This window comes from Terrapene carolina, unplaced genomic scaffold (assembly GCF_002925995.2).
Source record: "Terrapene carolina triunguis isolate 2854851 unplaced genomic scaffold, T_m_triunguis-2.0 Scaffold714, whole genome shotgun sequence".
In the NCBI taxonomy this organism is placed as follows: Eukaryota; Metazoa; Chordata; order Testudines; family Emydidae; genus Terrapene; species Terrapene triunguis.
Genome location: NW_020665065.1, coordinates 4,327,254 through 4,354,322, shown reverse-complemented (window position 1 = coordinate 4,354,322; position 27,069 = coordinate 4,327,254). Strand labels below are relative to the sequence as shown.

The following is a 27,069-nucleotide window of genomic DNA, read 5'->3' as shown; positions in this document are numbered from 1 at the left end:
AATGAATAGTTATTCTTCATGGGTAAGAGGAGTTCAAGTTTCCTTTCTATGGCTCTTAATCTGCTTTTCACTCAGGACCTGATCCTATACCCACTGAAATCAATAGTAAAGCTCCCATTAACTTCAGTGACACACATACCAGCAACGTTAATTAAGCATACATGAAGTGATACATACAACAAGGGACAACAGCTGGGAGAAAGTGACTAATGGGCAGTTGCATGCTCAGATGAGTGTCTAGGTGCCTAAATATCCACTTGGGTACACAGTTGCATACTTTATTTGCACAAATATGGCTGCAAGCAGGTGTGAGGATTTTTGCATGGGGCTCTCTGCCTTTCTCTTTTTAAATAGATGTTCAACATTTTATCTCTGCTGAATATTATTTTATTGCTTGTATTGCTGTCAAGGTTAAGTGCCCCAGTTGAGATTTGATACTGTACATATGCTAGGAACTGTACATAAACATAGTAAGACAGTCTTGGCCCTAGAAGTTTACAATCCAAACTGATTAGACAGACTCAGAGTGGGATTATTGTCACCATTTTGCAGATGGAAACTGAGGCACAGAGACTGAGTGACTTGACCAAGGTCACAGAAGGAGTCTGTGGCAGAGCTGGGAACTGACCAATCTCTTGGCTCCCAATCCAGTGGCTTAATCATAAACCCATCCCTTCTTGGCACCAGTTTTTTAGGCACTCTATAGAAGACGGGAGCCAGTATTTTTACTGCCTTTCAGTGAGCACCCCAGAAGGCATCACTTTTACCCTTTGCCCGTAGCAACAGAAAAGGTTAATTCATGGCTGAACAGAAGGAACACACTTGGGTGAAATTCCTTTACCCTTTCTTGATACTGTCCATGGAGGAAGTAAATAAGTCTTTTTCTGCTTTTTCTCAATTTTCAGATAATCAAGTCTATCATTTTAAATATGTGGATTTTCAGCCAGGCTTTTATTTGTACATTTGTTTATACAGGGTTGAGGTGTGTGGTTCATTCTCCCATCTTTCTTTCTTTCTTTCTTTTGTTAAATCTATTTTCCCAAAATGGAAAATATGCAACTCTAAGTGGCTTTTGTGATGCTGGATTCCAAGCTGTTTGAATTAAATCTGAATCCTGCTGGGGCTTGAACCTTCCTGATTGTTTGTCACTAGCAGGGTTTGTTACATTTCAGATGATACTATTAATTCCAGACCCTTTCTCCCCCCTCCCCCCCCATACTTAATGTAAAGAGTAGAAGACCAGATCTGTATCCCTAAAGACATTCCAATTTACCAACATGGTAATTTAAGTTGCCCTTACAAGGACAGTGAGATGTATTTATTTTTGTGGTATAGTTTATAATTTGTTTCCACTTTCCAGAATACCTTTTAGGAGCTGGAACATAAACACTTTCCCTGTTGATTTAGATCTTCTTTTCTATTTAGCAAACATTGATTTTATTTTCCTCCCCAGTGTTTTGTATGCAGCTGAAATTAACACACCTCTTTTCATTTAGCAGCAACTTCAATTTGCACAGGGCCTGAGCCAGTGACTACCATAAAAGTTGGATCAGGCTCAGAGCTGTCTCCTGTCTTTGCCGGCATCAATCGTTGCTGCCACACAAAGCTCAGCGAAGGAAGTTTGTTACTGAAACACATCTGCAGGGTCAGCAGAGGGAGCACAATGCAGTTTTGTGGCTTCCGCATAACAAAGGTGTGATCCTGCAAAAGCTGCCAATCACACGTCTTGCTACTATGCCATTTCAACGGGACTACGTGTGATAGGAAGCACTACCCTTGGTAGCAAGTGTTTTGCAGCAGTGAGCACTGGTCATGGTTTTGGAGCTGGGTTTTGTAAATCTGTTTCATTTTATAGAGCTAAAATCTAGAGGATTTACTAGAGATTATGAACAAATTTAGGGGGAATTCCATCTCTGTGTACAGGGCAATGCCGGAGTTGTGTGCCACTTGAATTCTGTTTTGTGCTGTCCTTCTGCACAGGGGGGAACTTCACCTCTCCAGAATAACAGAGTTGGTCTTAAAACATTCATCTTACTTTGCCTATTTAAAAAATATCCAATGCTTAGCCTGCAACAAGGACTGAACCCTGCATTTCTGGCATGTGCAACCCCAGTCTCTGATGGGTTTCATGGAGAGTTGGGGGCACAAAGAATGTAAGGTCAGGCCCATTTTAACTAAAATTCTTCTCTCTTCCACACCTTGGATCTCTATTTCAAATTCTTCAATGCATCTCTGCTACAAAGTTACCCTGCGGAACTCATTGCCACAAGATATCAGTGAGGCCAAGAGCTGACCCAGGGAAAGGCTCTCCTAATTGCCCACTGCAGGGTTCCATGCACCTTCCTCTGAAACATCTGGCCACTGTCAGACGGGGGTCACTATATTACATGGACCACTGTGGCAATCCTTACAGCGTTAATAGGTGCTCCATGCTTGGAATGGTGGCAGATTTTGTAGTAGAGACCAATATTTTAGATCAAAGATGTGCAGTGAAAATTGGAGAGGAGGACTTTGTCCATCTGGTGCTCACAAAAATGAGTTCAAAATGCTGCCAAAGTGTCTGAAATCTGGGTATGCAGAAAATCATGCATTGAATGTTTTACGTTTTTAAAAAAAACCCTAAAAACCAAAACCCCGGGAGTTTAAACCAACACAGTCAAATGAGTCAGCACGAAGATGTAAAATCATCAGGGAAAGCAGTGTTTGTTTTTACACGGGGGTTATTGGAAATGTTCGGGGTGCATGGTAACAATTTGTAGCTGATGTGTTTTGAAATATCATAACTGGTGTCAATAAACACATTAAAATTCAACTTCAAAGAGTGTTGTGGGTGTCTGGAGTGTGCTGAAGACATTGCACAACAGGGATTTACATTGAAACAAGTATGGAAGCAATCAAACACCTCCCCTCAGAGAGGAAAGGGATCTTGCAGGGTTGTTAGAGCGAAGAATCTGTGATTGTGATCACGGCTTCTGATTGGCTAAGACTTGTTCAATCCTGTTATTTTCATTACGCTGTCTGAGGGAAGGCTGCTGGCGACCAGCTTTCCTCACCCGCTTGCCCACTGTGCATTGTGTTGCTTCCCCCTTTGCTCCGCTCTCTCACATCCAGTTTCTCCTAGTGGAGACGCCCTCACTCTGTGAGAAAACACCCATGTCTGTCTGTTCATCTCCCCGGAAATGCTCACTTCAGCTGCCCTAGGATGTGCAAATCCACACACTCCACACAGGCACGGTGTGCACAGGTCCCATGCTCGCACTGGGGAGGTGGGACTAGAATTCTGGTCTTTCAACTGCATAAACCACAGGCTTCTAGCACTTGACCTAAAAGAGATCTCCCTTTGCCAGCAGTAGTAATAGGTCCTTTATATTATCTGGGATAGCCACTAGAGAGCAACATGATTTCATACACAACATGACTGCTCTGTCTGCCTTAAGATAGATCTTCTCCATCATTGCTCATTTTTAATCCATTGAATGGCGCTAATGTCTGGAAGCATTCTCTCAAATTGCAACTCCAAACAGACGTCAGCTACTAATTTTCTGTCCAAATATCAAAGGGATGCTGCAAAATCCTCTTTTGAGACACAGGCACAGAATGTACTCTGCTCCCTTGGCATGATGTCTTCATGTCTATGGTTACATCCTTCTAAATAAGAGCAAAGCATATTTGCCCTGGCAATTGACTCGGTGCTCTAGGAGCAGGCAATGGTTAACAAGGAAGGTCCATCATGAAAAAAAGGCACCGAAATATGTTTTCTTTGAAGCTTCACTGAAATCTAAAAGTTGCAGCTTAATCCATTTTGAAAGCCGTATCAATCATCCTGTCGTGCAACACACTATCACAGATGTGAAATATAAAAACGAGCTAGCCCGGCCAACGAACGCAGGGCCCATTCTCCCCATCCATAAAAGCAAACATGGAAACTATAATTCACACAAATAATAAACATTTAATAGGGTATTCATGAGAAGAAAGGGAGGGAAAGGGACCCTGACACACTGGCACTTGTGTCTTGCCCGACAAAGCTCATTTGTTATTTGGGAGAGAAATTAACACCAATTCATCAAGCCACTTGTCAAGTTGATGATGGATCTGTCACTTCTTGCTTGGAGCAACGTGTCTGAGATTTTTTGTAAGCACTGTGTTAGACTGTAAAATGTGATTGGTTGTAGAAATTTGAGGAAGTACCAGAGTTGGAATGGGTTTGGTTAGTGACAAAATTCCTTGTCCCAGTCCTCTTTCAATGAAATCCCAGGGAGCTTTGCCGGTGACTTCCGCAGGACCAGGATTTAACCTAGGGTATGCTGCTGGCAGTCTTGTGACTAACAATAATGTGCCCTGAGCACATGACATGTTCTGAGCATCTCTCTGATGCAAGGTTAGCATTTCAGAGGTTCCAGTTGTATTCATCTCTGTATAAACAATGTACAGTTATATTATAATGATGCTATGTAAACCTTATGCCCTCCCATGGGGCAGATTCAGCTAAAACGGACCATCATCATCTAGTCTGACCTCCTGTATGACATGGGCCATAGGACTTCCTTGAACTAATTTCTGTTTGAATTAGAGCCCATCTTTTTAGGAAAAAAACATCCTAATTCCCAGTGATAGAAGATCTATCACAACTCTTGGTAAAATGTTTCAGTGGTTAATTACCCTTACTGGTAACAATTTGCACCTTATTTCTAGGTTGAATTTGTCTAGCTTCCTCTTCCAGCCTTCCAATATTTTTGCTCAGTCTGGATTATCTTCAAGGAAGATTCAGATGAGAACAAAGAGATCCACATAAGCTTAAAGAAAATGAGTAGACAGTGGGATAATAACACGGAGAAGAGTTGGGAGAATTAATAATGTATTTAAAAGTCTGATGGAATAAAACTGAACACCAGGTTTTAACTTCAGGTATAAATCAAAAGGGGAACTGACAAAAATGAAACAGTGCTGCATGCTTAACCTGTGGAACTCACTGCTGCAGGAATCCAGCATAAAAACAGCATGTCTGGATTTTATTCTACTAAAGTATGGGTAATTTAATTATTGTCTACCATGTTGGTAGCTACCCTGTCTTAAACAGTATTAAAAGGACATTTACTCCTCATGCTTCAGGCTATCAGCTGATCATTAGAGCTGTGCAAATTCTGCTAAGAGTCCCTAGCAATTCCAGATCATAAGAGTTTGTTCCACTTTCTTTTCCCCTAACAAGGGCTCACATCCCTGCAGCCCAGTTCCATAATGACTTGAATGCTGGGCCAACCACTAAACAATACATTATTTATATAAATTCTCTTTCTTAGGTACTTAGTTGCCCCCATCACTATAGTATCTGAGTGCATCCCAATCTTTAATATATTTATCCCCATAACACCCCTGTGATGTAGGGAAATGCTATTATCCCCATTTTATAGCTGGAGAACTGAGGCACAGATAGGTTAAGTGTCTTTCCCAAGGTCACACAGCAAGAAATTGAATCCTTGTCTTCCAATTCTGACTCTAGGGCTCTAACCAGTGGATCCTTCCTCTCTATTTGGTAGCAGCTAGAGGCTCTAGATCAGGGGCCTTATTGTACATGGTACTGTACAATCTGCATCATGGGCACTCAGTGATGTCATGAGGGTTCACTAGGTTTAAGTCAGCACAGGACTTCCTTCACACACCCCACTGTTTTACCTTGAAATGCCAAATCCTCAAGTGAAACTCACTCCATAAGTTTTGTATGGCTTCCAAACTCAGAATCCGGCCTGAATTCTGGGTTTCCCACCAGAGAGATGTTTAGCTAGCTGGGGGCGGGGAGAGAGCATTTCTGGGCAGGTGAAATGGTCAAAGCACAAAGCGGTGTACGGTGTTTTCAGCTGAAACCGTACGCTCAGCACTTCTCAAATAAAATAAGCAAGAATGCCCAATAAGTAGCATGTTTAACTTTTTTGTGAATTGTGCCCTTTCACTTATAAAATCCAATGTCTGTTGATATGAGTTTGGCGCCATTTATGAGGTGTCTACAGAAATTTTGTAGAATGCACATATTAAAATATTTCCAATGATTTTTTGTCTTGGGTGCCAGTTCATTACCACTTGCTTGTTCTTCAGTGGCCTGTGTGAAAGGAAACTGGTGATCTCACCTATTTCTGGTGGGCAAATATTTCCCCGACAATTGACAGCAGTTGGCAGACTTGCAGGACCATGGAGAAAGAACTAACTTTTCACTCCTAAATATGGTCCTGCCAGGTCAGGTTTGAACACATTGTCAAGGGGGCATAAGGAAACTTTTGTTGCCCCACGTTGTACCTGTTCTGAGTAGAGGTCTTCAGTCTCCAATACTTCCAATTGACAGGAGCAGCAAATTCACACACATTGTTACAAACACAATAGTAAGAAAGTTAAGGGTAATTCATGCATGACCTTGTTATGGTGATTTACAAGGGAGAGCCAATGTTGAGTCCAGATGGGCGTTCCAACCTCTCAGCCTAACTACTGTTTTATAATTGCAGTCAAAATTCCCTTGTTTAAATAATAAACATTATGTTCTATACTGAATACTTCACTGTAAACTGCACACAGAACATGCTGAACTAAATAGGGCTTCTATTGCGATGAATATAACAACCTCTTAAATGATTAGGACACCTGTTGACATTAATATAGAAGTGCACATGGAAATAAATGTGCCGCACATTGAAATATATGTACACAAATATTTAGAGGATTAGAGAAATTGCTAAAATGGATAGAGCAGCATTTAACACGAACATGTGTGGAATCTAGGCTGAAATGGAAAGAACATGCATGGAGTTGATCACTTATCAGATGTTACGTTTTTGGTTTTGGTGGTTTTTTTAAGTTCACTTGGGGCAGAAAAGTCCCTGCACTAACAGTCATGGATTTGTATATTAAGTAGAGATTTTAAATATATCTCTTTGGAATCTGCCTCTGATTCATAACCACCTTCATTTAGTAGCTGGCACCTTTGCCGGGCAAGCTGCAAAAGAAAGTAATTAAATTTAATAGAAGCCACCTTCGCTTTGAAGCTGCCCTAGATTTAAAGCCATGGAGAGAAGCAATTAAATTGCAACAGCCATGGATTTGAAACTAAGTTATATGGTAATTTTTGTTAACGGAAATTTTCACTGTAACTGGGATTGGGTTGTCAGACCTGATTGTATTCAGAAGTATATTCCAAAATTAATGATAGAAATCTTCCTCTGGAAACCTTTTCTTGAATCAAAAATACAATTTAAAAAGAAAGCAAAAAGAAAAAATAGGTGTAAAACTGAGGTCAAATGTCACAGAGAGAATATTTCAAAACTTTTGGAGCATTGGTTCTCCCCTGGAATGTGCTATAATTATAAAGGCTAAGAAGGGAAGAAGGATGTTTGTTTGCAAGCAGGCATATATGCCAGCAGCACAATAGGTAGGTTCATTTAGGAAAGGTGCTTTTTTTTTCAATGGAGAGTGTTAGAAACTTCATTTAAAGAAAGCTAGTCTCCTGAAAACAGCAAAATCTGCAACAATGACCTGTTTGTTTTTCACTTCCATGATTTTTTGCAGGTAAGGTAGAGCTTTGAAAGTAAGTAACAGCAAAGACTGATGAGAAACAGAATGCCATAACCAGTACCAAATGTAGCCCCATTCCATTTAAAAATTATATTTTTTAAGAGTTCTGCATGTAGGATTGAAAAGAATTAAATGAAAGGTTCTGTTTTTGGTGCAGGCACTGTTCAGAAATCAAACAGGCAAATGCAGTTCGATCCCCCACGAAAGCGAAGTTGTTCCCATCTTCAACAGCTGTCGGCAATATTTGCAGATTATTAGTTAAGGTGTGGGTGCACGTGAGAAGTTTAATTATTTTCAAGCAGGCACTTTGCAAGCAGGTTCCAAAGAGATTCTTAAATAGCTGACAGTCCATAAATGAGTCCATATGGAGCTTATGAAAAAAAGCTAGTAAACTGTATATTCATAACAGAATAGTTCTTACAGTGTCACCAGCCACTGGAGAAAACCTGGTAGGAATAATACAGGTGGGGAAAAAAAGCATTGGGTGTTAGTTGTTGGTGAGGCATTATGAACATTTGTGCTTTGCTGTAAACAGTTGATTATTTTTATTTGTATTTGGTAGCACCAACAGGCTCCAGCCAGGATCAGGTCAAATCAAGACATGCCTTTCTGTAAGAGATGCTTAAGTCAAACACAAATTATTGGGTTCAGTAATGGCTGAAATGTGCTGGCCTGTGTTATATAATGGTCCCTTCTGGCCTGATACTCTGAAACTAGGAATCTAAGCAAGCCTTTTTTCAGGGATTTATCTGAGATCAGCAATCAAGTCTGTAAGGCCCTGACAGCTGACTCTTCAGCAAAACCATTATTACTTCATTGGTCCATTGTTAGGTACTTGAGAGCAGAAATAGCAAACTGCAAATTCCTCAAAAAACTGCCTTGGCGTTCGTCAGTAGCATAACAGCCTTGTTGATAATGTGGGCGAATGAGAGGACTCTGCCATATATGACATCAGCAATCTAGAACATTTAGTATCAAACGTTCTGCTTGCATTAAATCTCCCCAAAGCAGCTTTCAGGTGGGCAGCAAATAGTTCAAAGAATGTTTGACCCTAAAATTTTAGATATCCCAGCTGTGATATTTGACAACGGATCTGGATTATGCAAGGCTGGTATTGCAGGGGACAGTGCGCCAAGGTCAGTTATTACAGCAATTGTTGGTCGCTCGAAAGCCAAAGCAACGATGCTAGGAGCAGGACAGAAGGAATTTTATGTTGGAGAAGAAGCCCAGTCCAAAAGGGGTGTCTTAAGTTTGAATTATCCAATCGACCACGGCATAGTTACGTCCTGGGATGACATGGAGAGGATCTGGAGACATGTCTACGAGTGTGAGCTGAGAATCAAAGCTAGCGACAGGCCGGTGCTACTGACGGAGGCCCCACTCAATCCCCTACAGAACCGGGAAAAAATGACTGAGATCATGTTTGAAGGCTTTAAGGTGCCTGCCATGTATGTTGCAGTGCAGGCGACGCTGGCACTCTATGCCTCAGCACGCACCACAGGGATAGTAATGGACAGTGGAGACGGAGTTACCCACACCGTACCCATCTACGAAGGATACTGTTTACCCCATGCAGTTTCCAGGCTGGATATCGCAGGCAGGGATATCACTGAATACTTCATGAGACTCCTTTTGGAAAGTGGCCACTCCTTCGTGAGCACAGCTGAGAGGGAGATCGTGAAAGATATCAAGGAGAAGCTGTGCTATGTGGCTTTAGATCCTGTCAAAGAAACGAAAGCAAAGCCAGAAGAAATCCTCAAAGAATACAAACTGCCTGATGGAAATATCATTAAGATAGGCAATCAGCTCTTTCGAGCCCCGGAGACCCTTTTTATGCCCGCTAACATTGGTATCGAAGCCCCCGGGGTGCACAAAATGATCTTCAACAGTGTGATGAAATGTGACATTGATGTTCGCAGGGATCTTTACGACAACGTGCTTCTTTCCGGTGGGTCCACCCTATTTCCTGGGCTGGATGAACGGATCCTGAGGGAGATGCAGCGGCAGGTGCCCATCGGGATGGCCGTACGGGTCATAGCACCGCCCGAGAGGAAGTACTGTGTGTGGATCGGGGCCTCCATCCTCACTTGCTTGTCAGCTTTTAAACAAATGTGGGTCACCGTCAGTGATTACAAAGAGTTTGGTGCTGCTGTAGTACACAGAAAATGCTTTTAAGGAGAGACTACGCAACTGAACCATGGTCTCATTCGAATAAACAGTGCTCAAGAAATGCTCCCAAGATGTGAACCAGAAGATGCTACAGCGGTTTGTGTATTTATTGGATGACCAAACATTACAGAAAATAAAACATTAGAAACAGACCATCTTGTTCAGAATGGCTGTTAGGTGTCTTATTTTCCTATCACCCTCAAAGGGTGCTCAGTATCCTGCCACCTCCCCTAACTACTTCTTGCTTCCACGTCTTCACATCTTCATTTGCACTTGTCATCCTTCTGTTCTCTACTCAGTATTGGCTGGGACTCCCTTCGGAGGCATGGATGCTGTTCCTTAGCAGGCCAGAGGGGTCACCCTAAAGCAGTGAGAGCCATTCTTTTTCACCACTGGCTGAATACTGTAGCCCCAACATGCTCTTCCTCCTTGACCACCAGGAGGAAAAAAAAATCAAAACCAGAATTGGAGTCAGGTCTGACTGAACTTTTCTCTCCTAACGTAGCAACACAAAGCAGGGCTGGAGAGTCATGGGGGCCGTGTGGATAGCTTATGTTTTGTTATCTTTGTTGTAGTGATCCAGTTTATGGTAAACAAATGTGATGACCCTAAAGGAACATTAAAATGAAAGTTCTGCTTTCCAAATCTTTACTGTACTGCAGCTTGATCCTGCAAATGTTGACCTTGATGGGGCGACCCCCTTTACTGACATTACTCATGCGCATAATGAGAATGAGGTCTTTAGCTGCTCCAGAGAGAACAAGACGTGTGCTTTGTCCTATGCTGTCCCACCGTCCTGGGTGGAGCTTCCTGTAATATTTATCTGTGAAGCCACCTCATTATCCGCCTTCCTTAAAACTCTCCTTTGCCATATTGCCTACAAAAATCTTGACGATGGATACTACTGCCTCTTGTGTTGACCAATATTGTTCCATTGTTTCCTTGTAACCCCACCCCTCCATTGGCCGCCTGTCTGTATCCATCTGTTGTCTCCTGTCTCAAACTTAGATTGGAAGCTCTTTTGGACAGGCGCCTTCTTTCTGTTCTGTGTTTGTACAGCGCCTAGCACAAAGGGGTCCTGGGTCATGTCTAAGGCTCCTAAGTGCTGTGGTAATACAAATGAATAATATTAATTAATGTTTTATTTAACTAATTAATACCAAGAGAAGCCTATCTTTTCAGCACGTAAAAAGGCATTTTCCTTTCCAGTGTCATGGTTCATAATTGTACTAATAGCCCCTAGGTCAGGGATAGTCAGTAGGTGGACCATGGGCCAAATCCGGACTGCCAGATGCTTTTGAACAGACCCCTAAATATTTTTATTTAATTATTACTATTATCATTTTGGGTTTTTTATTATTTTCTCTGGAGTCTGGACCTTGACTATACCTTGACCAAGAAATTTGGACTTTGACAAAAATAATTGACTACCCCTGCTCTAGGTTATTTCAGAGAGTTATTGACTTTCTGGGTTTAAGGGCCTGAGTCCAAGAGGTGGGGTTTTGCTTGTTGGCACATAGACATTTAGAGTGTGTCTACACGACAAACCCCCCGTCCCCAAAAACGAGTCTCAGAGCCTGGGTCTTCAGCCTTGGGCTCACACTCTAAACATAACGATGTAGATGTTGCGGTTGGAGCTCGGGCTCCGAAAACCTCCCCAGGCGTTAAAGCCCGAGTTCCAGCCTGAGCCCAAATATCTACACAGCTATTTTGAGCACTGTCGGGTGAGCCCATGTCTGCAGAGCCAGGCTTGGAGACTTGCTGCCGTGGGTTTTTTTGTTTGTTTAGTGTAGACCTATCCTTAGAGCCTTCTCCCGCAGAAGATAAAATCACATCACATTTGCTGATCTTCCTATTCTGTGTACCACTCAGTACACTGCTTAACTCACAGCTGGGCCCATCTTCTAAAGGAAGGATCTCCGTGCATCAGTGCCCCAGACTGGGTAGCACACGTTTCACTAGGGGGCACCAGAGCAGCAGCTGGAAGAGAGAGAGAATTTCTTCAAGGACGATGACTGTACTTCACTGTAACGTATATAAACCTACTGAATATAGTCACCCTTAGGTAAAGCAAAATGATAAGCTACTGCCACATTCTTGGCTAACTTCAGAACTCAACAAAACTGTGTAGGTGAGTGGAGTGGCACTGGAGCTGGTATAATCCCCATGAGAGACGCATGTGCTGTTTGGCATAAGTGATCAGAAAAGGATTCAGCTCATTTAAAAACAAGCACCGACGTACCTAAATGTCTCAATGTTAAAAATGCTCAGAGCCTTATAAAAGCAAATGGCGCATTGCTCTCTGATTCAAAGAGCATTTCAAATCCTTAATGAGCTGCTTGCAAAAAATTCTATATTTTACATTTCTTAATCATTTCCCTGATACCTATGACTAGGTGAGTTAATACATTGAAAGCCTTGAATATATCTGCTTCGGTTGTAATGGCCACCAAACAATCGTTATCTAGCTCATCCATTGTTGTGTGTTACAGGACGAAGCACTGGAAATGCCTTGCTTGCCACCACATGAGTGGGGATAAAAATCCTGAATCCTGGTCAAAGTTAGGAGCATCAGTCCTTGACTTTGTTGACTAGCAGAGCTTGTCATCTTGTAAAACTGAGAAGATATAGTTGGAAGATATAGTAAACCTTCACAACTAAGCTTCCCAGAAGCAGCTTTTTCAGAAACTATTTAAGGTCTAGGGGGAAAGCTGAAGTGATGTTTAATCCCCAAACTTTAGATATTCCAGCTGCGATTTTTGACAATGGATCAGGGCTATGTAAAGCTGGCCTGTCAGGAGAAATTGGTCCAAGACACATCATTTCTACAGTTATTGGCTGCCCCAAAACAAATATGTCACTGTCAGGAGCAGCTCAGAAGGACTGCCGTGTGGGAGAAGAAGCCCAGCACAAACAGGATGTGTTGTCTTTGAAGTATCCCATTGAACATGGTATAGTTACATCTTACGATGATATGGAGAAGATCTGGAAGCATATCTATGAGCATGAATTGGGACTGAAAGCCTCTGAGAGGCCTGTGCTAATGACTGAGACCTCTTTGAACCCAATGGAGAATCGAAAAAAACTGACTCAGCTGATGTTTGAACGGTTTAAGGTGCCTGCTTTCTACCTGTCTGTCCATGCCATATTGTCGCTCTATGCCTCAGCACGCATCACAGGACTGGTCATAGACAGTGGATTTGGTGTTACCCAGACGGTACCAGTCTACGAAGGGTACTACTTACCCCATGCTGTCTCCAGGCTGGAGGTCGCAGGCAGAGAGATCACAGAGTTCCTCGCGAAGCTCCTGGTGGAAAGTGGGCAACGCTTTGAGAGCCTGGCGAAGAAGAAGAGTATCATAGAGGACATCAAGGAGAAGTTGTGCTACGTGGCTTCAGATCCACACAAAGAATTAGCCAAGAGGCCAGAAGAGGTCCTGAAAGAATATAAACTGCCTGATGGGACTCTAGTCCGTATTGGCAGCCCACTCTTTCAAGCACCAGAGATCCTCTTTGCGCCAGGTAGCACTGGTAACGATGCACCAGGCCTTCATAGGATGATTGCTCACAGTGTTTCAGAGTGTGACGTCAATATTCACAACACTCTCTATGGGAACATGGTGCTGTCGGGTGGTTCGTCCCTCTTTCATGGGCTGGATGAGAGGATTTTTAAGGGACTAGAACACCAGGTCCCCAAAGGGGTTCCTATAAAGCTCATAGCACCCACAGACAGGTGGTTTTCTGCATGGATCGGGGCTTCTGTAATTACTTCCTTGACCAGCTTCAAGGAAATGTGGATCACTGCAGCTGATTACAAGGAGTTTGGACCAAACATTGTCCAAAGAAGATGTTTTTAAGAGGACTTAGGTAAAACTAACCAGCATCCATTCAGGACAGTGGTAGTTCTTGCATTTGCTAGTTAAAATGAAATAATAAAGTCCTTGGACAGAAGTTTGGCTTTTTCTAATTGTATACTTGGCTTCAGAGTCATGGAAATTAGAGATGGAGACCTCTGGTCTGTTCAATTCCATGGCCTTTGCAGCGCTGTTCCCTTGATTAAAGACCTTATCTTCAGTAATACAAAATAATCTGCTAAAATGATTCTTACTGGTGTTAATTTTAAAGCTTTTAAAATAAAGCAGGGTGAGAGTCTACCGCTGGGAAACTGAGGCACAAAGGGATTACAAGTAAGTGACTTGCCCAAGATTTAGATGAAGTCTGTGGCAGTGCCGGGAATTGAACCTAGCTCTCCTGCATCTCCATTCTGTGCCTTAACCCTGAGATTGGTTGGTGTGGGTGAGGGTGAGATCATCACCCGCAGCAAAGAAAGCTGAGCGAGAGAGCACAATAGAGAAAGATAGAGCGTTAGAGAGATCAGGGGACATTGAGATGACCCCAGAAGGGTCTGGGAAGCTGAGATCATACTGAAGGGCAGGAGGGCCCAGTCCTAACAGCTGCCACTCTGTGTCAGCACAATGGTCGGTCTAGCTCAGTACCTGCTTCTGACAGAGGCCGGTACCAGAGCTTCAGGCAGCGTGTACAGAACAGTGAAATGATCCACCCTTGTCTCCCCCTCGCACAAAGGCTGTGTCAGACGGCCCCGTTGACTTAATAACGATAAATACTAAGGGTACATTAAGAGACACCGCATGCAGCTCCTAGCCCAGGCAAAGGCAGCTATGGAGCCCCCTTAGCGTCCTCCTGATCACGCGCTGCTCTGTGGACTGGAGAGGCCCCGGCATAATTTAGACAGCTGGGGATCCCTGTAGGGCTGTATGTAGTAGCTTGGTTCCTGCTGTGCCTCCATGTCAGTTTATGAGGGGGCCCTCAGAGGTCAGCCTGACAGCTGCCTGCTCCAGGGGAATGCTCCGTGACCAGAACGTTAAACGCCCAGGGTAAAACACCGGAGGAGGAGTGAGCATCTCCCCGCAGGTCTTTATTGATATAGTCATCATTTGTGGGCTTGATCCAAAGCCCCCTGGAGTCAATGAGAGTCTTTCCGTTTAGGCCTTTGCATCAGGCCCCATGTCTGTCTGGTTTTTGTGTCTCAGAGCCACATCTGGCCAGAGGAGGAAGAGAAGTGAGGGTATAATAAATATGTAGAGTACAAAGCTTGTCCCAAGCCAGCTGCGGTTCTGACATGTTGGGGTGTTACAGGGTGACTCAGGAAGCCGTGGGGAGCTTGGAAACCCATTTCTGATAGATCCAAAGACTGGAAGGTCCAAAACTTCTGGAGCTTTTCTGCTAACCCGGTAGCTAAGAAAAGGGACTGGAAATCTCAAAGGGGAGATCCAAACATTTCTAATAATTCATGGTTTCAATCAACTCTAAAATGTCAACATCTCTGCTGAGGCTAGGGACTGTAGAGGTGCATAACCCAGGCTGACTAACAGATTTTGGCTCTGCAATATGGCTTGGCTGAACTTGGTTTTTATAGTATCCAAACTGGTTTGCCACTCCTTAATGTTATTTTTCCACGCTAGCCTGTGGAAATGGCTAGCAGACTAACCACACTCGCTTGCACTCCCAGCAGAGACACAGTCCATCCACCCCTCTCTATATTACCCTTGGGGTGGCAGGATGGGGCTGCACTGACCTCTCGGAGGGCCTGAGGCTATAGCCTACAGTCTAGACCGTGGGAAAGTTCTTGGCTTTATTGTCATATTTAAAAGTGGCTTAGCAAGAATTTATTTTGCTGGTGAATGTAACTTTCCAGATGAACAATTTTCATTTAAACGTATCCGTGTTCAACATTCCCAGTTTTGATCCATTTGGAGAATCCTTCCTAAACTGCCAGAACAATTCCTCAGGCCAACGAACAAGGGCTCAGAAGCCCCAGCTGAGATCAGGGCCCTTTTGTGGTCTGTGCTGTACAGACACATCATAAGAAACTGTCACCGCCTCAAAGAGCTTTCAGTATAAATTCAATTATAATAAAGTTCTGTTCCAGTGGAGATGGGTGACCTTAGAGAGGAGTGTGTTTGCTGCTAATTACTAAGTTTTATTTGCAGATCATGGAAAATTATGACTACAATAATGGGTTGCCCTTGTATAGCCCCTTTCCTTTGAAGATCTCAAAGCATCAATTCCTCCTGCCAAGCATCTGTTTCTCTCTCCCTCACCACAACCCATCCCCATTTGACAAACTGAATTTTAAAATGATGTAATGTCAGAAGAGACACAGAGGCATTTTTAGCATCATGTTTTTACATCACTGCTCTTTTCTGATGGTCGCCATCAAAGGGCTGAATAATGATTAAAAATATATATATATACTCATTTTTACAAGCCTGCCATGGACACTTGCATAGTGTTATAAATGTTCCAGACCTGGCTCTGAGCTCATTAAGTAGGAACAATTCCACTCACGTCAGTTGATTTACCCGAGTTACAGAGTACACCAGAGTAACTGAGATCGGTAATTAGCCCGCCATGTTTGTGAGAACCAAAGTTTAATTAGGGGGAGTGGGTCAGGATTTTGGGTTGACCGGCTGAGTCGTCAAAGGTTCTAGACTCATGTTGATTATTGAAAGAAATATGACCCACTCTCTTCTTATATATGTTCTTAAAACACTTACACAAACACAAATAAAATTGAAAAAACTTAACACCAAAGTTAAGCTACTGTTAATAATAATAAATGTAGACTGAAGCAATACAACTATTAGATCAAGTAATCAGTAAGTCAGTCTCAACAAATTGGCCTTACCCTTGATTCTTACGACTTGCACACTTGCATACTCCATCTACCTTGTAGCGCCTCCGGCTAAGGTCTTTGGACAAGATAGTAGAGCCCTGCAACTTGGTCCAATCAGGTTCAAACTAGGTCAGCCTTAGCAAGCATCAATTTGGAAGAGTTGTGCTTCAGTCAGCCATTTTTAAAATATTCAGTGTTTTAAATACCACAGAGACACTGAACCCAAGCCTCCCCGCTCCCCAAAATGGACACATTTGGGGAAACTGGCATGGACTTATCCTGGTGAAAAGGATTTGAGATGACCTTGGGTCACCATTTTATGGAAAATTCAACACAAAAATCCTGTTAAAAACAGCTGATGGGCTGGGTTCTTTTTCAACAACCAGTCACTCAACTTTCATCCAACTGCAAACGAAAAAATAAGTTTGAACAACTTATGATCCATGTCATTCTCACAAACAAGACAATTTATAGTAACCTTTATATTTTGGAACTGGCCATTATTGCAAACAATAACGTTTACAGTAATCTTTCTATCTGGGAACGGGGCTGCAAGTCAAACACTTTATCTTCTGGAATCCTCATCTTAAGACGTTACTTCAAAAGCTATCAAGATGAAACCCATATAAGCAGTACAATATTTAAAATTAATTTAAGGTCTGTATACCCACATGGGCCACTTCTCTAGCATATTTTGGACTCTAGTTACATAGGAGCCAAGCAACTGGGTGTCTGTTTTTCCACAGCTGTCTTTACCTCATGGAGTGATTTATGGACTCAGAACATGGGGTTAAGTCTTCTCAGGATGTTTCCATCATCAAGGAACTGGATAGTCATGAGAAGACCAAATACCATGTTAATTAGGCATTAACAACGGAGTTAAAACAAAAATATAATATAAGCAAATGCAAGCACTAGAACCTGTCCCCACTGTATGTGATGGTCTGGGACTACGTGTTGTGCCTCTGTTATAATTAATCTGGGAGAATAAGAATGGCTCAGTCATAGGGAGAGAAGCAAAACTCTTCATACTGGTGACTTTCAAGGCATTCTCTCAGGCCTTTGGGAAGGGAGCAATATTCATTAGGTGGCCATGACAAGCTGTTAGCTCAGGGGGACTCAGAGGAATGTTCCCATTTGTGACTCTCAAGAATCTAGAATATTTAACTAGACATTCTATGTCACCCGAGCAGAAGCACAGAGCCAGAGAGAGGGCTGCCTGGAGACTGCTTCCGTCTTGCCAGAGAATGTCTGAATCCAAGATCTTAGATCTCCCCGCTGTGATTTTTGACAATGGATCTGGGCTGTGCAAAGCCGGCCTGTCGGGAGAGCAGGCACCAAGGTCAGTCATTGCAACTGTCGTCGGCTACCCCAAATCCAAAGCGATCATGTTTGGAGCTGGTCATAGGGAGTATTATGTCGGAGAAGAAGCCCAGTCCAAGAGGGGCATCCTGTCTTTTAAGTACCCAATGGAACATGGCATAGTTACCTTGTGGGAGGACATGGAGAAGATCTGGTGGCATTTGTTTAAGCATGAACTCAAGATGAAGCCCAGCGAGAGGCCAGTGTTACTGACCGAAGCGCCACTGAACACAGTGTCGAACCGAGAAAAAATGGCCGAGATCATGTTTGAAGGTTTCCAAGTGCCTGCCATATTTGTGGCTCTGCAAGCTCTGATGGCCCTTTACGCTTCAGCCCGCACGACGGGATTAGTGCTGGACAGTGGAGATGGCGTGACCCTGACAGTCCCTGTCTACAAAGGCCACTGCTTGCTCCATGGTGTTTCCAGGCTGGATTTTGCAGGCAGAGATATTACTAAATACCTTGCTCAGCTGCTCTTGGAGACTGGATGTTCCTTCGTGAGCACGGCAGAGAAGGAAATTGTGAAGGACATCAAGGAGAAGCTGTGCTTTGTGGCCGTAGAGCCCAGCCAAAAAAATCAGGAAAAGCCCAACAGGCTCGGACGGGAGTATATTCTCCCAGATGGCAATGCCATCAAGATTACCGACCAGCTGTTCAGAGCTCCTGAAACCCTTTTTGTGCCAGCTAATGCTGGCATCGAGGCACCAGGGATTGACAAAATGATCCTTCAAAGCGTTATGAAATGCGATGGAAATATCCACCCTGATATCATGAGGAATGTGGTATTGTCAGGCGGGTCGACCCTTTTCCGAGGTCTCAACGAGAGACTTCTAAAGGAGCTGCAAACTCAGAGCCCCAGCACAATCCCTGTAAAGCTCCTAGCGCCCCGAGATAGGATGTACTCTGTGTGGATTGGGGCTTCCGTCCTCACCAGCTTAACATCATTTAGGGACATGTGGGTCACGAGTGAAGACTACAAGAAAACTGGACCATCTGTGCTTCAGAGAAAATGCTTCTGAGAAGACCAACCATCCAGAAAAACACAACACCAACCTGAACAGCTGGAGAGCAGCTAATAAATCATCGCAAAAATAATTGATTTGTAGTAAGTGATTTTATGGCTTGGTAAAGAAAGAGCCCTTGTTCTGTGCCTTTTTTTTTTTTTTTTTGCTATCCAGCATGCTGGTTTTAATTCTATAAATGTGTTGATCCTTGCTGGAACTGCAAATAGTTTGTCAGACTTTTAAACTCTAGAGAACAAGCCACCTCCATCGTATGTCTGGGAGGGCAGGCTCACTGCCCTTCACCATAAGCTACCAAAAGGTAGAAAGGGACCGCTGATGAAAAAATAGAGGGCTCTGGTGTACTGCTGACCCTTTGCTGTGGCACTGGAAGTCTCTTGTGGCAGCCATGGTGAGCCTGGAAGAAGCCCAGAAAGAGTTGAGCTTTTAAGTTTGTTTTTCTATATGAAATGAAAAGAAGTTGGTGGAGTTGTTAAAGGAAGGGCCTGGGAATTAAGGTTCCTATGTTCTATTCCAAGCTATGCCATTGATTAGCCACACAACATCAGGTTAATCACTTCACCCCCACTGTACCTCAGTTTCCTTTTCTATGGTTTACCCCTCTATTCAGGTAACTTCCTACAGGAAAAAGACGATGTGATGCTTAATTAAAATATGTAAAGTAATCTGAGATCCTTGGGTGAAAGGTGTTGATTTCTGGTTATTGTGGTTTTTTTCATGAGATCCCCTGACAAGTTTTGCAGAGTTAGGAGCTTGGATGAAGTTCAAATATCCACACTTTTAGGTGCCTGTCTAAACAGGAGAACCACTACATAGAACCCACCTCTATATTCAAGTCCTACTTCCAACTGCTAACTGCCCATAATAACTACTGCAGCAGATCTTCAACTGGTGTGAGTTGTGTTAGCTGAAGGTGAGGGGTGACTGTCCAAAGTAGGTGTCAGTGTTAGCAGCTGTGCCTCCTACCCCAACAGCCCTACTCCCCTAATGTGCAACTACTAGACTCCTTGGAGAAAGGTCTTTCAGAGACTGGTCCAGATGATTCAGTTAAACAGAAGGGAAGGCTCTTCTGCTCACCTCAAGATGACTTTCCTTTCCACAAGCTGTGGCTCTGCTGTGCTGTTCCTCTCACAGTTCTGACTCCAGTAGGGTGACCAGACAGCAACTTTGAAAAATCGGGACAGGGGTTGGGGGGTAATAGGAGCCTATATACAAAAAAGACCCCAAAATCGGGACTATCCCTATAAAATCGGGACATCTGGTCACCCTAGACTCCAGCCTCTCTTCAGCCAGCACTGCCTGTTGTGCTGAATGCTGCGATGGTTTCATCACATTGGATAGCTGACCACAGGGCCTGGGATGAGACCCACCTAAAGGCATTTTCGATTGTGAACGCAGCAAAAGAATTGAACCAAAGAACTCACGAGGTAAAAGTTTAGTGGTTTAATTCGCAGCATCACCTAGCCCCTTAGGGCTGAGATTGTTGAGATATACGTTACTCCATTAAGTTAATGTACATGCTCAGAGTGCTTACAGAGCTGTTATGAAATCTGATTCAGCGATCTTAAATCTTTGTTCTATTACAGTATGTTACCTTTTAGCAGCCCACTGGAAATGTGTAAACAAACGAGGTACAACTGTAGACAGTTTAAATATTTTACAGCTCACTGACTTCCATATGAGAAGGGATTTACAGTAACTTAAGTGTTCAGACTCCTGCTCCAATAATCCAATGCAGATAAAAATGCAAAACACATCGCCCTGGAAAGCATGGGAAATTTGACAGAATGGAGCACCTCACGGTTGTTGTCGGCATGGGAAAAACAAGGAGAACTATTTCCTTGCCAACACAGAGCCAGAGAGAAACACAATCACATGCCATTAGCAGAGAAAGTGAAGAACTCACAGACATCAATACACTCCTTTAATAATGTTTCACACCTAGCGGGCCAGAGAGTTAGCTGGTGTAAACCAGTGGGCGCGATGGCCATTTACAACAGTTGAGGATCTGGCCCACAGTATCTAGCGCCTTTTATATGAGGCTCTCAAGCCCTTATTAAAGTCACATGACTCCCACCCTGTGAAGTGGGCCTTGCTGATTCCATTTTACTGGTAAATGACTTGCTCACACAGCAAAACTGTAGCAGAGCTGCATATCGGACCCAGGAGTCTAGACTCCTAATCAGTTTCTTTAACCGCTGGCCTACACTGATCTTCAAAGGGACCGCGTTTCCACTCTGTAGTGCTCACCTGGAATTCCTGCCCTACTCTTATTTCAGTTTCACTTTAAGAAAGCCTTGGGTCTTTTGCCTTAAACGTTTTGAAGTCGCACCCTCCTCCCAGCCCTGGGACTGCAACTGTGAAGCCATGACCCCCTACCTTAATCCAGTCCTGCCTATGCTGACCCTCGCCTCTGGATAGCTAGAGATCGTCATTCACCAAGGCCGTTAGTCTTCCCAGCATCAAGAGAGGAAGGATGGTCTTGTGGTTTATACCCTGCATTGGGACTCAGGAGAGCTGGGTGTAATTTCTGGCTCTGCCACAGCTGCCTTGTTCACCTTTGAGCAAGCTACTTAATCTCTGTGTGCCTCAGTGCCTCATCTGTAAAATGGGGATCATAATATTTCCTTTGACTCACTTGTCAAGTTAGCTTGTAAACGCTTTGGGGCAAGGACCATCTCGTATTATGTACAGCCCCTAGCGCAATGCGGTCCTGATTTTGGTTGGGGCCACTAGGTTCTGCCATAATAAATCTTTCACCAGCACAAAAATTGACTTTAAACTAGAGATGTGGCTGTGTGGGAGAATCTGTGCCCACATTCCCAGGCCCCTGGGCCTTCAAGAAATAACCACCATCATTTGAGAAGATGACACCGGGCTGTATAAACATATCTACTTGCTACTGGCAATTCTCTCTCCCACATCCCCCCACATCTAGCTTAGCTTCCAACCTAGCAACGGTGCCTCACTTTCTTTTAAATGTACATTCCCCGGGCTGAACAAATCTACAGGTTTTATTGCCCATGTGCATCCGATCATGTCAGGCTGGGACGATGCAAACTGAGTACCCAAAACAATGTGGTTATTGTCACCCTGCCTATTGCTGGCTTCAAGCTCTTGAGAAATGTAGGAGAACTCTCCCCCCCCACCCCCCACCCCCTTATCACATGCACAGCAAAAGGGTTGGGCTCAAACCTACACTAGACACATCATAATTTTCTCTGTTATTCCAGTAGCCTGGTTCCTTCCCCCTTCCCCTTTTCAGCAGCGTGAAAACTCTGATGTAAAAAAAGAGGTGACCACACTCCTATCCCTCTTACAGGTAGTGAGACGTTAAGAGGTGCCAGCAGGCAGCTTCTGCGTAAAGCAGGAAGTGAAGGATCTTAAGCCAGGTAGGTTGCTTTCCAGCTGAGTCTATTTCAGAAGGAGTTGGGGGGGGGGGGAATTTGAGTGGCGGGAACCAGGGCAGAGAGAGAGAGAGAACAGGCCCATGCACACTCTGTTACATGCTAGCAGGAAAAAAGAATTGTTCTTAGGCACATGGGTCTGATACCTGGAGCAGTTCCTGTGGGCCACCTAGCCGAGTGTCCTGTCTCTGACAGCAGCCTTACCAGATATGTCAGAAGAAGGTGTAAGAATCCCTCACTAGGCAGAGAGATCTTTAGAGATGCCCTCATGACCCAGGTCTGAAAGTGATCCCTTATCAGTGGTTCTCAAACTTCTGTACTGGTGACCCCTTTCAAATAAGCCTATGAGTGCAACCCCCCCCCCTTATAAATTAAAAACACTTTTTTATATAGTTAACACCATTATAAATGCTGGAGGCAAAACGAGGTTTGGGGTGTAGGCTGACAGCTCGCGCCCCCTATGTAATAACCTGGTGCCCCCCTGAGGGGTCCTGACCCCCAGTTTGAGAACCCCTGCCTTACATAGTGTAGGAGAGGGGGGAATATTGCCAGTAGAGGCAGAAAAATATCTGGCCTCAATTTCCTCCTCCTCTAAATGGATATAGTTCCATCAACTTCATTTACTCCAGTAGAGAGTTTGGCCCAGCTGCCTTCATTTTTGACCTTTGTGCTGCTGGGAGCGCATTTGACTGTGATGAATTTGACGGTAAAGGGTTAAGACTGTTCCTGTGTTTTGCCCTGTAGAGGTGTTGCTAAGTTAAGTACTATTTTCCTCTTGTTGAGAGAAGTTCTGTATTCATTACATATACACAACCTGATTTTTATTAAGCTGTTCCACACAAGTATTATATTTTTTTTTTATTTGGAAAACTTCAGAGTGCCCTTTTTTCACACACACTAAAGTTAGCTTTGCTGAGATTCATTAGCCTCCTTTTCCCCAGTGTGTAAATGGATACCTCTCAGTTATGCAACTTCGAGGTGCACAACTATGAAAAGCAGCAGAGGCAGCCAAAAAAAGCATTGTTCTGCGTTCAGACGTGTAAAATATTCATATTCAATAATAATAATAAAAAAACGTAATAAAAAAATCATAAAGGAAAATAGGCATTGTCACTCGGTTCCCAGGGCTGTAGCAGCAGCAGCTTCCAGGCCACAATGTTACTTGGGGGTTGAATGTTTTTTTCCACTCCGTTAATGCAGAACAATTCATTTGCAAAGGCCCAGATTTTTAGAAGTGGCCTCAGATTTTAGGTACCCAACGTGAGCCTGATTTCCCTAAGGGCAGCGCACCTGTGACTCGGATTTAACTCAGTGGGACCTGCACCAGGTGCTCAGACCCTCCAAAGCAAAGGCCTATAAGAGTTTTTGTTTGTTCATTTTAGTTCCTTATTATTTTTATTTTAACAGCACTTACATATCCCAACTGAGATCAGGACCCCTTCATGCGGGACGTACACACAGCAAGACTGCCCCTGTCCCAAAGCGCTTTCAGTCTAAACAGACAAATGGCAGAAGTACAGAAGGAACTAAGAGACTTGCTCAAGGCTTATATGAAGTCTGTGGTAGTGCCAGGAGATGAACCTGGATTTCCTGCCTCTCCATCCCATGCCCTAACCACCCAATCATCCTTCCTCTGCGTATGTGTGTATAGAACCATTGCAGACGATTAGAGGAAAATGGAGAGAGACAGGACAATGGGTGGGCTAGGGGAAGTGGAGAATGAGAGCATGGGAGGGATCAGAGGAAGTTGAGATGACACCACAGTCACGGCCTGGGAAAGTGAAACATCGTCTTGAAGGCCTGAAGGCCCAGTGCCATGAATACTTTCTCACACAAATTGTCTCACTAATACAATAACAATACTGTAAATCCTTAGGGTGGAATTCTGGGTGAGCACCTACAAGACTCAACATAGAATTCATAGCACTGGAAGAGGGGGACCACAAGGCCCCTTAGTACCTCTTAGATCATGGGGTGCTCTGGGGACTGACAAAGCCTGTAACGCAACTTTGACAGTCCAAAGGGCGTAAGTTACAGTAGCCTCCCCAGGCTGCCCTCTGGGCTGCAGGTGCTGCCCAAAATCTTCACGGTAGGTGGCGGGGAGGGTCTTCAGAAAGCAATCTTACTGTGCAACCTTGTTCTGCCTGCATTGGGGGAATCCTCTCCCACAGGGCTTTTCGGGTTCCTTTATGCCCCTCTTGACCTTTTACCCAGTGTAAAGATCGAGCAGGGGTGAGGCCTGCATCTGTAGTGCTTCTTTTAGTGCTTCAGAAAGTTGTGTAGTATTATTACCCCTGCTTTACAGATGAGAAATCTGAGGTACCAAGAGGTTACGTGACTTGCACCAGGTCACACTGCCGTGGCCTGACCCAAAGCACATTGCTGTCCGAGTTTTAAATCTTTCCATGGATTTCAGTAAGCTTTGCCAGAGATCCCTAGTCTATGGCAGACCTGGGACTGCACCTCAGATCCTATCTGCTGCCTCATGTGAGCTAGGATAACTTGCATGTGTAAGAGTTTGTAGGATCAGGTCCTGAGAACCCAGCAGCAGTGGAGAATGTTAAGGCAATGCTATAAATATTGCCCAAGAAAAGAGAACTAAGGCGCAAGCAGAAAGGTTCTGAATTTAAAATTATTGCGCCTGACAGTGAAATATTATGAAGATATATGAGAGTAAAGAATGAGAAACTCCAAAACAACCAATGCTTGAGATGTTTCTTTTATCTAAAATATAGCTGGCTAAATGTTTCACATAGAACAAGTCCCAGGGAACATAAATCAGGGGATGTAAGTTATTTTATAAAGACCTCAAAATATAAGTTCTTTACCTCCCACATTTTTAGACCAAATATTTTAACTGGAAAAGTATGTGAGACAAGAAGCGTGCATATTACCTAAGGCTTTAATGATTTCTCTGACCAAGCTGCTTTGTTCTATGCCCATGGTTTAGTGGCTATATACAAGGAAAAGAATTTTTTTAAAAAACGCACTGCAGAAAACATGGATGGTGGAAAAATTGTGAGCTCGAGTGACAGTTTGAAAACAAGAAATGTGTTGGGACAGCTGTCTGTCACCTCTGTGAAGTTGTGTTGGGGGCGGGGGTAGAGAGGGAAGCAACATAACTGTGCATTCCCTGTGCAGACTTTGTTAAAGACAGCCTCCGGGGAATGCCAAATATTAGCCCTGGGACTGGACTTTCTGTAAAGGGAAATGGGGTGAATTAAGTATCTCCTCTGATTTTGGAGCAAAAATCCACACTTGGCTTTTGCTCCCACCATATTCACTGTTATTGGACACAGGGTGTTTTTCTTCCTGAATTACACTTTTGATCCCCAGCTTAGTTCATGTATAGGAAACAGAATTAGCTCACTGCTGTAACCATCAACCCACTGGGGCCCAGACTCCTTTCCGAAGGAGAACAGGGTAAAAAGACAGAGAGGAACTCGTATGGTTCTGCTGTGCAAAGAGGCAGCTCTCACGCTTGGCTTTTGCACACTCCTACATGCCAAAGAACTGTACATCATGGGGGCACTTAGCTGTGTTAGAATAGGGAGAAGGCAGAGGATCCAGATGACAGAAACTGCAAAGGAGAAGTCTCTTGTGCTATGAGTGGCAAGATTGAATAGAGTGGGAGAGAAGAGATCATTGCTAGGTGAGTAGATAAGGGGCTATAGAGACAGGAGGTTAGTAAGGTCAGCTGGAGAGAGTCTGTGGAGGGTTTTAGCAACAAGGAGAGCGGGTTCCTGCCTGCGGGAGCAATGGAATTGTCTGAGGATGTAGAATGATGCGGTTGCTGAATTGAGATTAGACGCTATCTAAACCTTCCTAAAAGGCTCCTCATTTTTGATGCCTGATATTTCTGTGGCTGTGGTTTCTGCAGATGCAAACAGTAACATGGGGACATGTCTCTCCCTTTTGCAAGGCTCCCTGATAAATCCTTTTCCTGTCTTTGTAACACTTGGCCGCACTTTCTTTATTTCATATTTTTTAAGGCTCACATAATGGGAATGTGCTGAGCAGCACGAATCTGACTTGGGAAGTCAGCCGACCAGGGGGTGTCCATCTATGGGCCCCAGGAACTCCAGCAGGTTTTCTCCCCACCCATCAGAATCAGCTTGGATTCGGCATTTTGTCTCATTTTGCTATCTGCTTTATTCCTGTGTCTGAGAAGGGAGGATGTCCTGAAGCCTTCACATGGCTTGCCACATGAAACCACTTCCTTGCTATCCAAAAGTTCAGAACATCTGTCTTAATTTGTCTGGCCCTCAGTACTGCACTCTTGCAGAACCTGAGAATTTACTGCTTGTTTTTGCAATGAATCTCCCTCACCCAAGAGTAAGGGGGAAATCTATGGTGTTCAAACTTTTCTCTCACTCTGGTTCTCGAAACATTTTAGATCAAACATGACTCTGACTAATAACAGTGTCTCACGCCAGGTCTTGCTCTAGAAACTTTTGCTGATACAGTAATGTCAGTTACAGGTGTGATTTTTTTTTTTTATCCACAGATAGTAGGTCAGATTCTGATCTCAGTTACACCAGTGTAAATCCATGCCATTCTTTAGATTATACTAGATTTACACTGCTGTAACTGAGATCAGAATCTGTTACAGGAGTGCTCTATATCTGTATGTAGGTAAATAGTTAATTAATGGATAAAGTGTCAGTAAATGGCACTCAGGAATATGGAGCATAGTTCCTGGATTTTGTAGTGTAGACCCCATAAAACTTGTTGTTGTGCAGCTCTTATATCAGCTCTCAACAGATGGTTCCAGCTGATGAGACGATAGCTGTATTCTGGGATGGATGAACTGTGATGTCAAAACTAGAGGAGGATGGTCCAGTGGTTGGCGACTAGCT

The 27,069-nt window shown here is 43.7% G+C and overlaps 3 protein-coding genes across 5 annotated transcripts; all 3 read left to right on the top strand.

Annotated features, from left to right (window-relative positions):
* Positions 1 to 4,334: 4,334 nt before the first annotated feature.
* Positions 4,335 to 9,729, top strand: LOC112112148 (actin-85C-like). 2 transcript variants are annotated; one of them, XM_024207915.2, is made up of 2 exons: positions 4,335 to 4,356; positions 8,627 to 9,729. In XM_024207915.2, exons 1-2 carry the CDS (start codon positions 4,335 to 4,337, stop codon positions 9,727 to 9,729), a joined length of 1,125 nt encoding a protein of 374 aa, XP_024063683.1. The 2 variants fall into 2 exon arrangements, with proteins under 2 accessions (XP_024063683.1, XP_029769440.1); XM_029913580.1 differs by lacking the exon at positions 4,335 to 4,356 and having other exon boundaries at positions 8,596 to 9,729.
* A 2,713-nt stretch (positions 9,730 to 12,442) lies between these two features.
* Positions 12,443 to 13,579, top strand: LOC112112114 (actin-related protein T2-like). The gene has a single exon (XM_024207864.2). It carries the CDS (start codon positions 12,443 to 12,445, stop codon positions 13,577 to 13,579), a length of 1,137 nt encoding a protein of 378 aa, XP_024063632.2.
* Positions 13,580 to 17,560: 3,981 nt separating this feature from the next.
* On the top strand, positions 17,561 to 18,800 carry LOC112112149 (actin-85C-like). Of its 2 annotated transcripts, XM_024207918.2 has the most exons (2): positions 17,561 to 17,576; positions 17,695 to 18,800. In XM_024207918.2, the coding sequence occupies exon 2, from the start codon at positions 17,808 to 17,810 to the stop codon at positions 18,798 to 18,800; it is 993 nt and encodes a 330-aa protein (XP_024063686.2). In that variant the 5' UTR covers positions 17,561 to 17,576; positions 17,695 to 17,807. The 2 variants fall into 2 exon arrangements, with proteins under 2 accessions (XP_024063686.2, XP_024063685.2); XM_024207917.2 differs by lacking the exon at positions 17,561 to 17,576 and having other exon boundaries at positions 17,667 to 18,800.
* Positions 18,801 to 27,069: the final 8,269 nt, after the last annotated feature.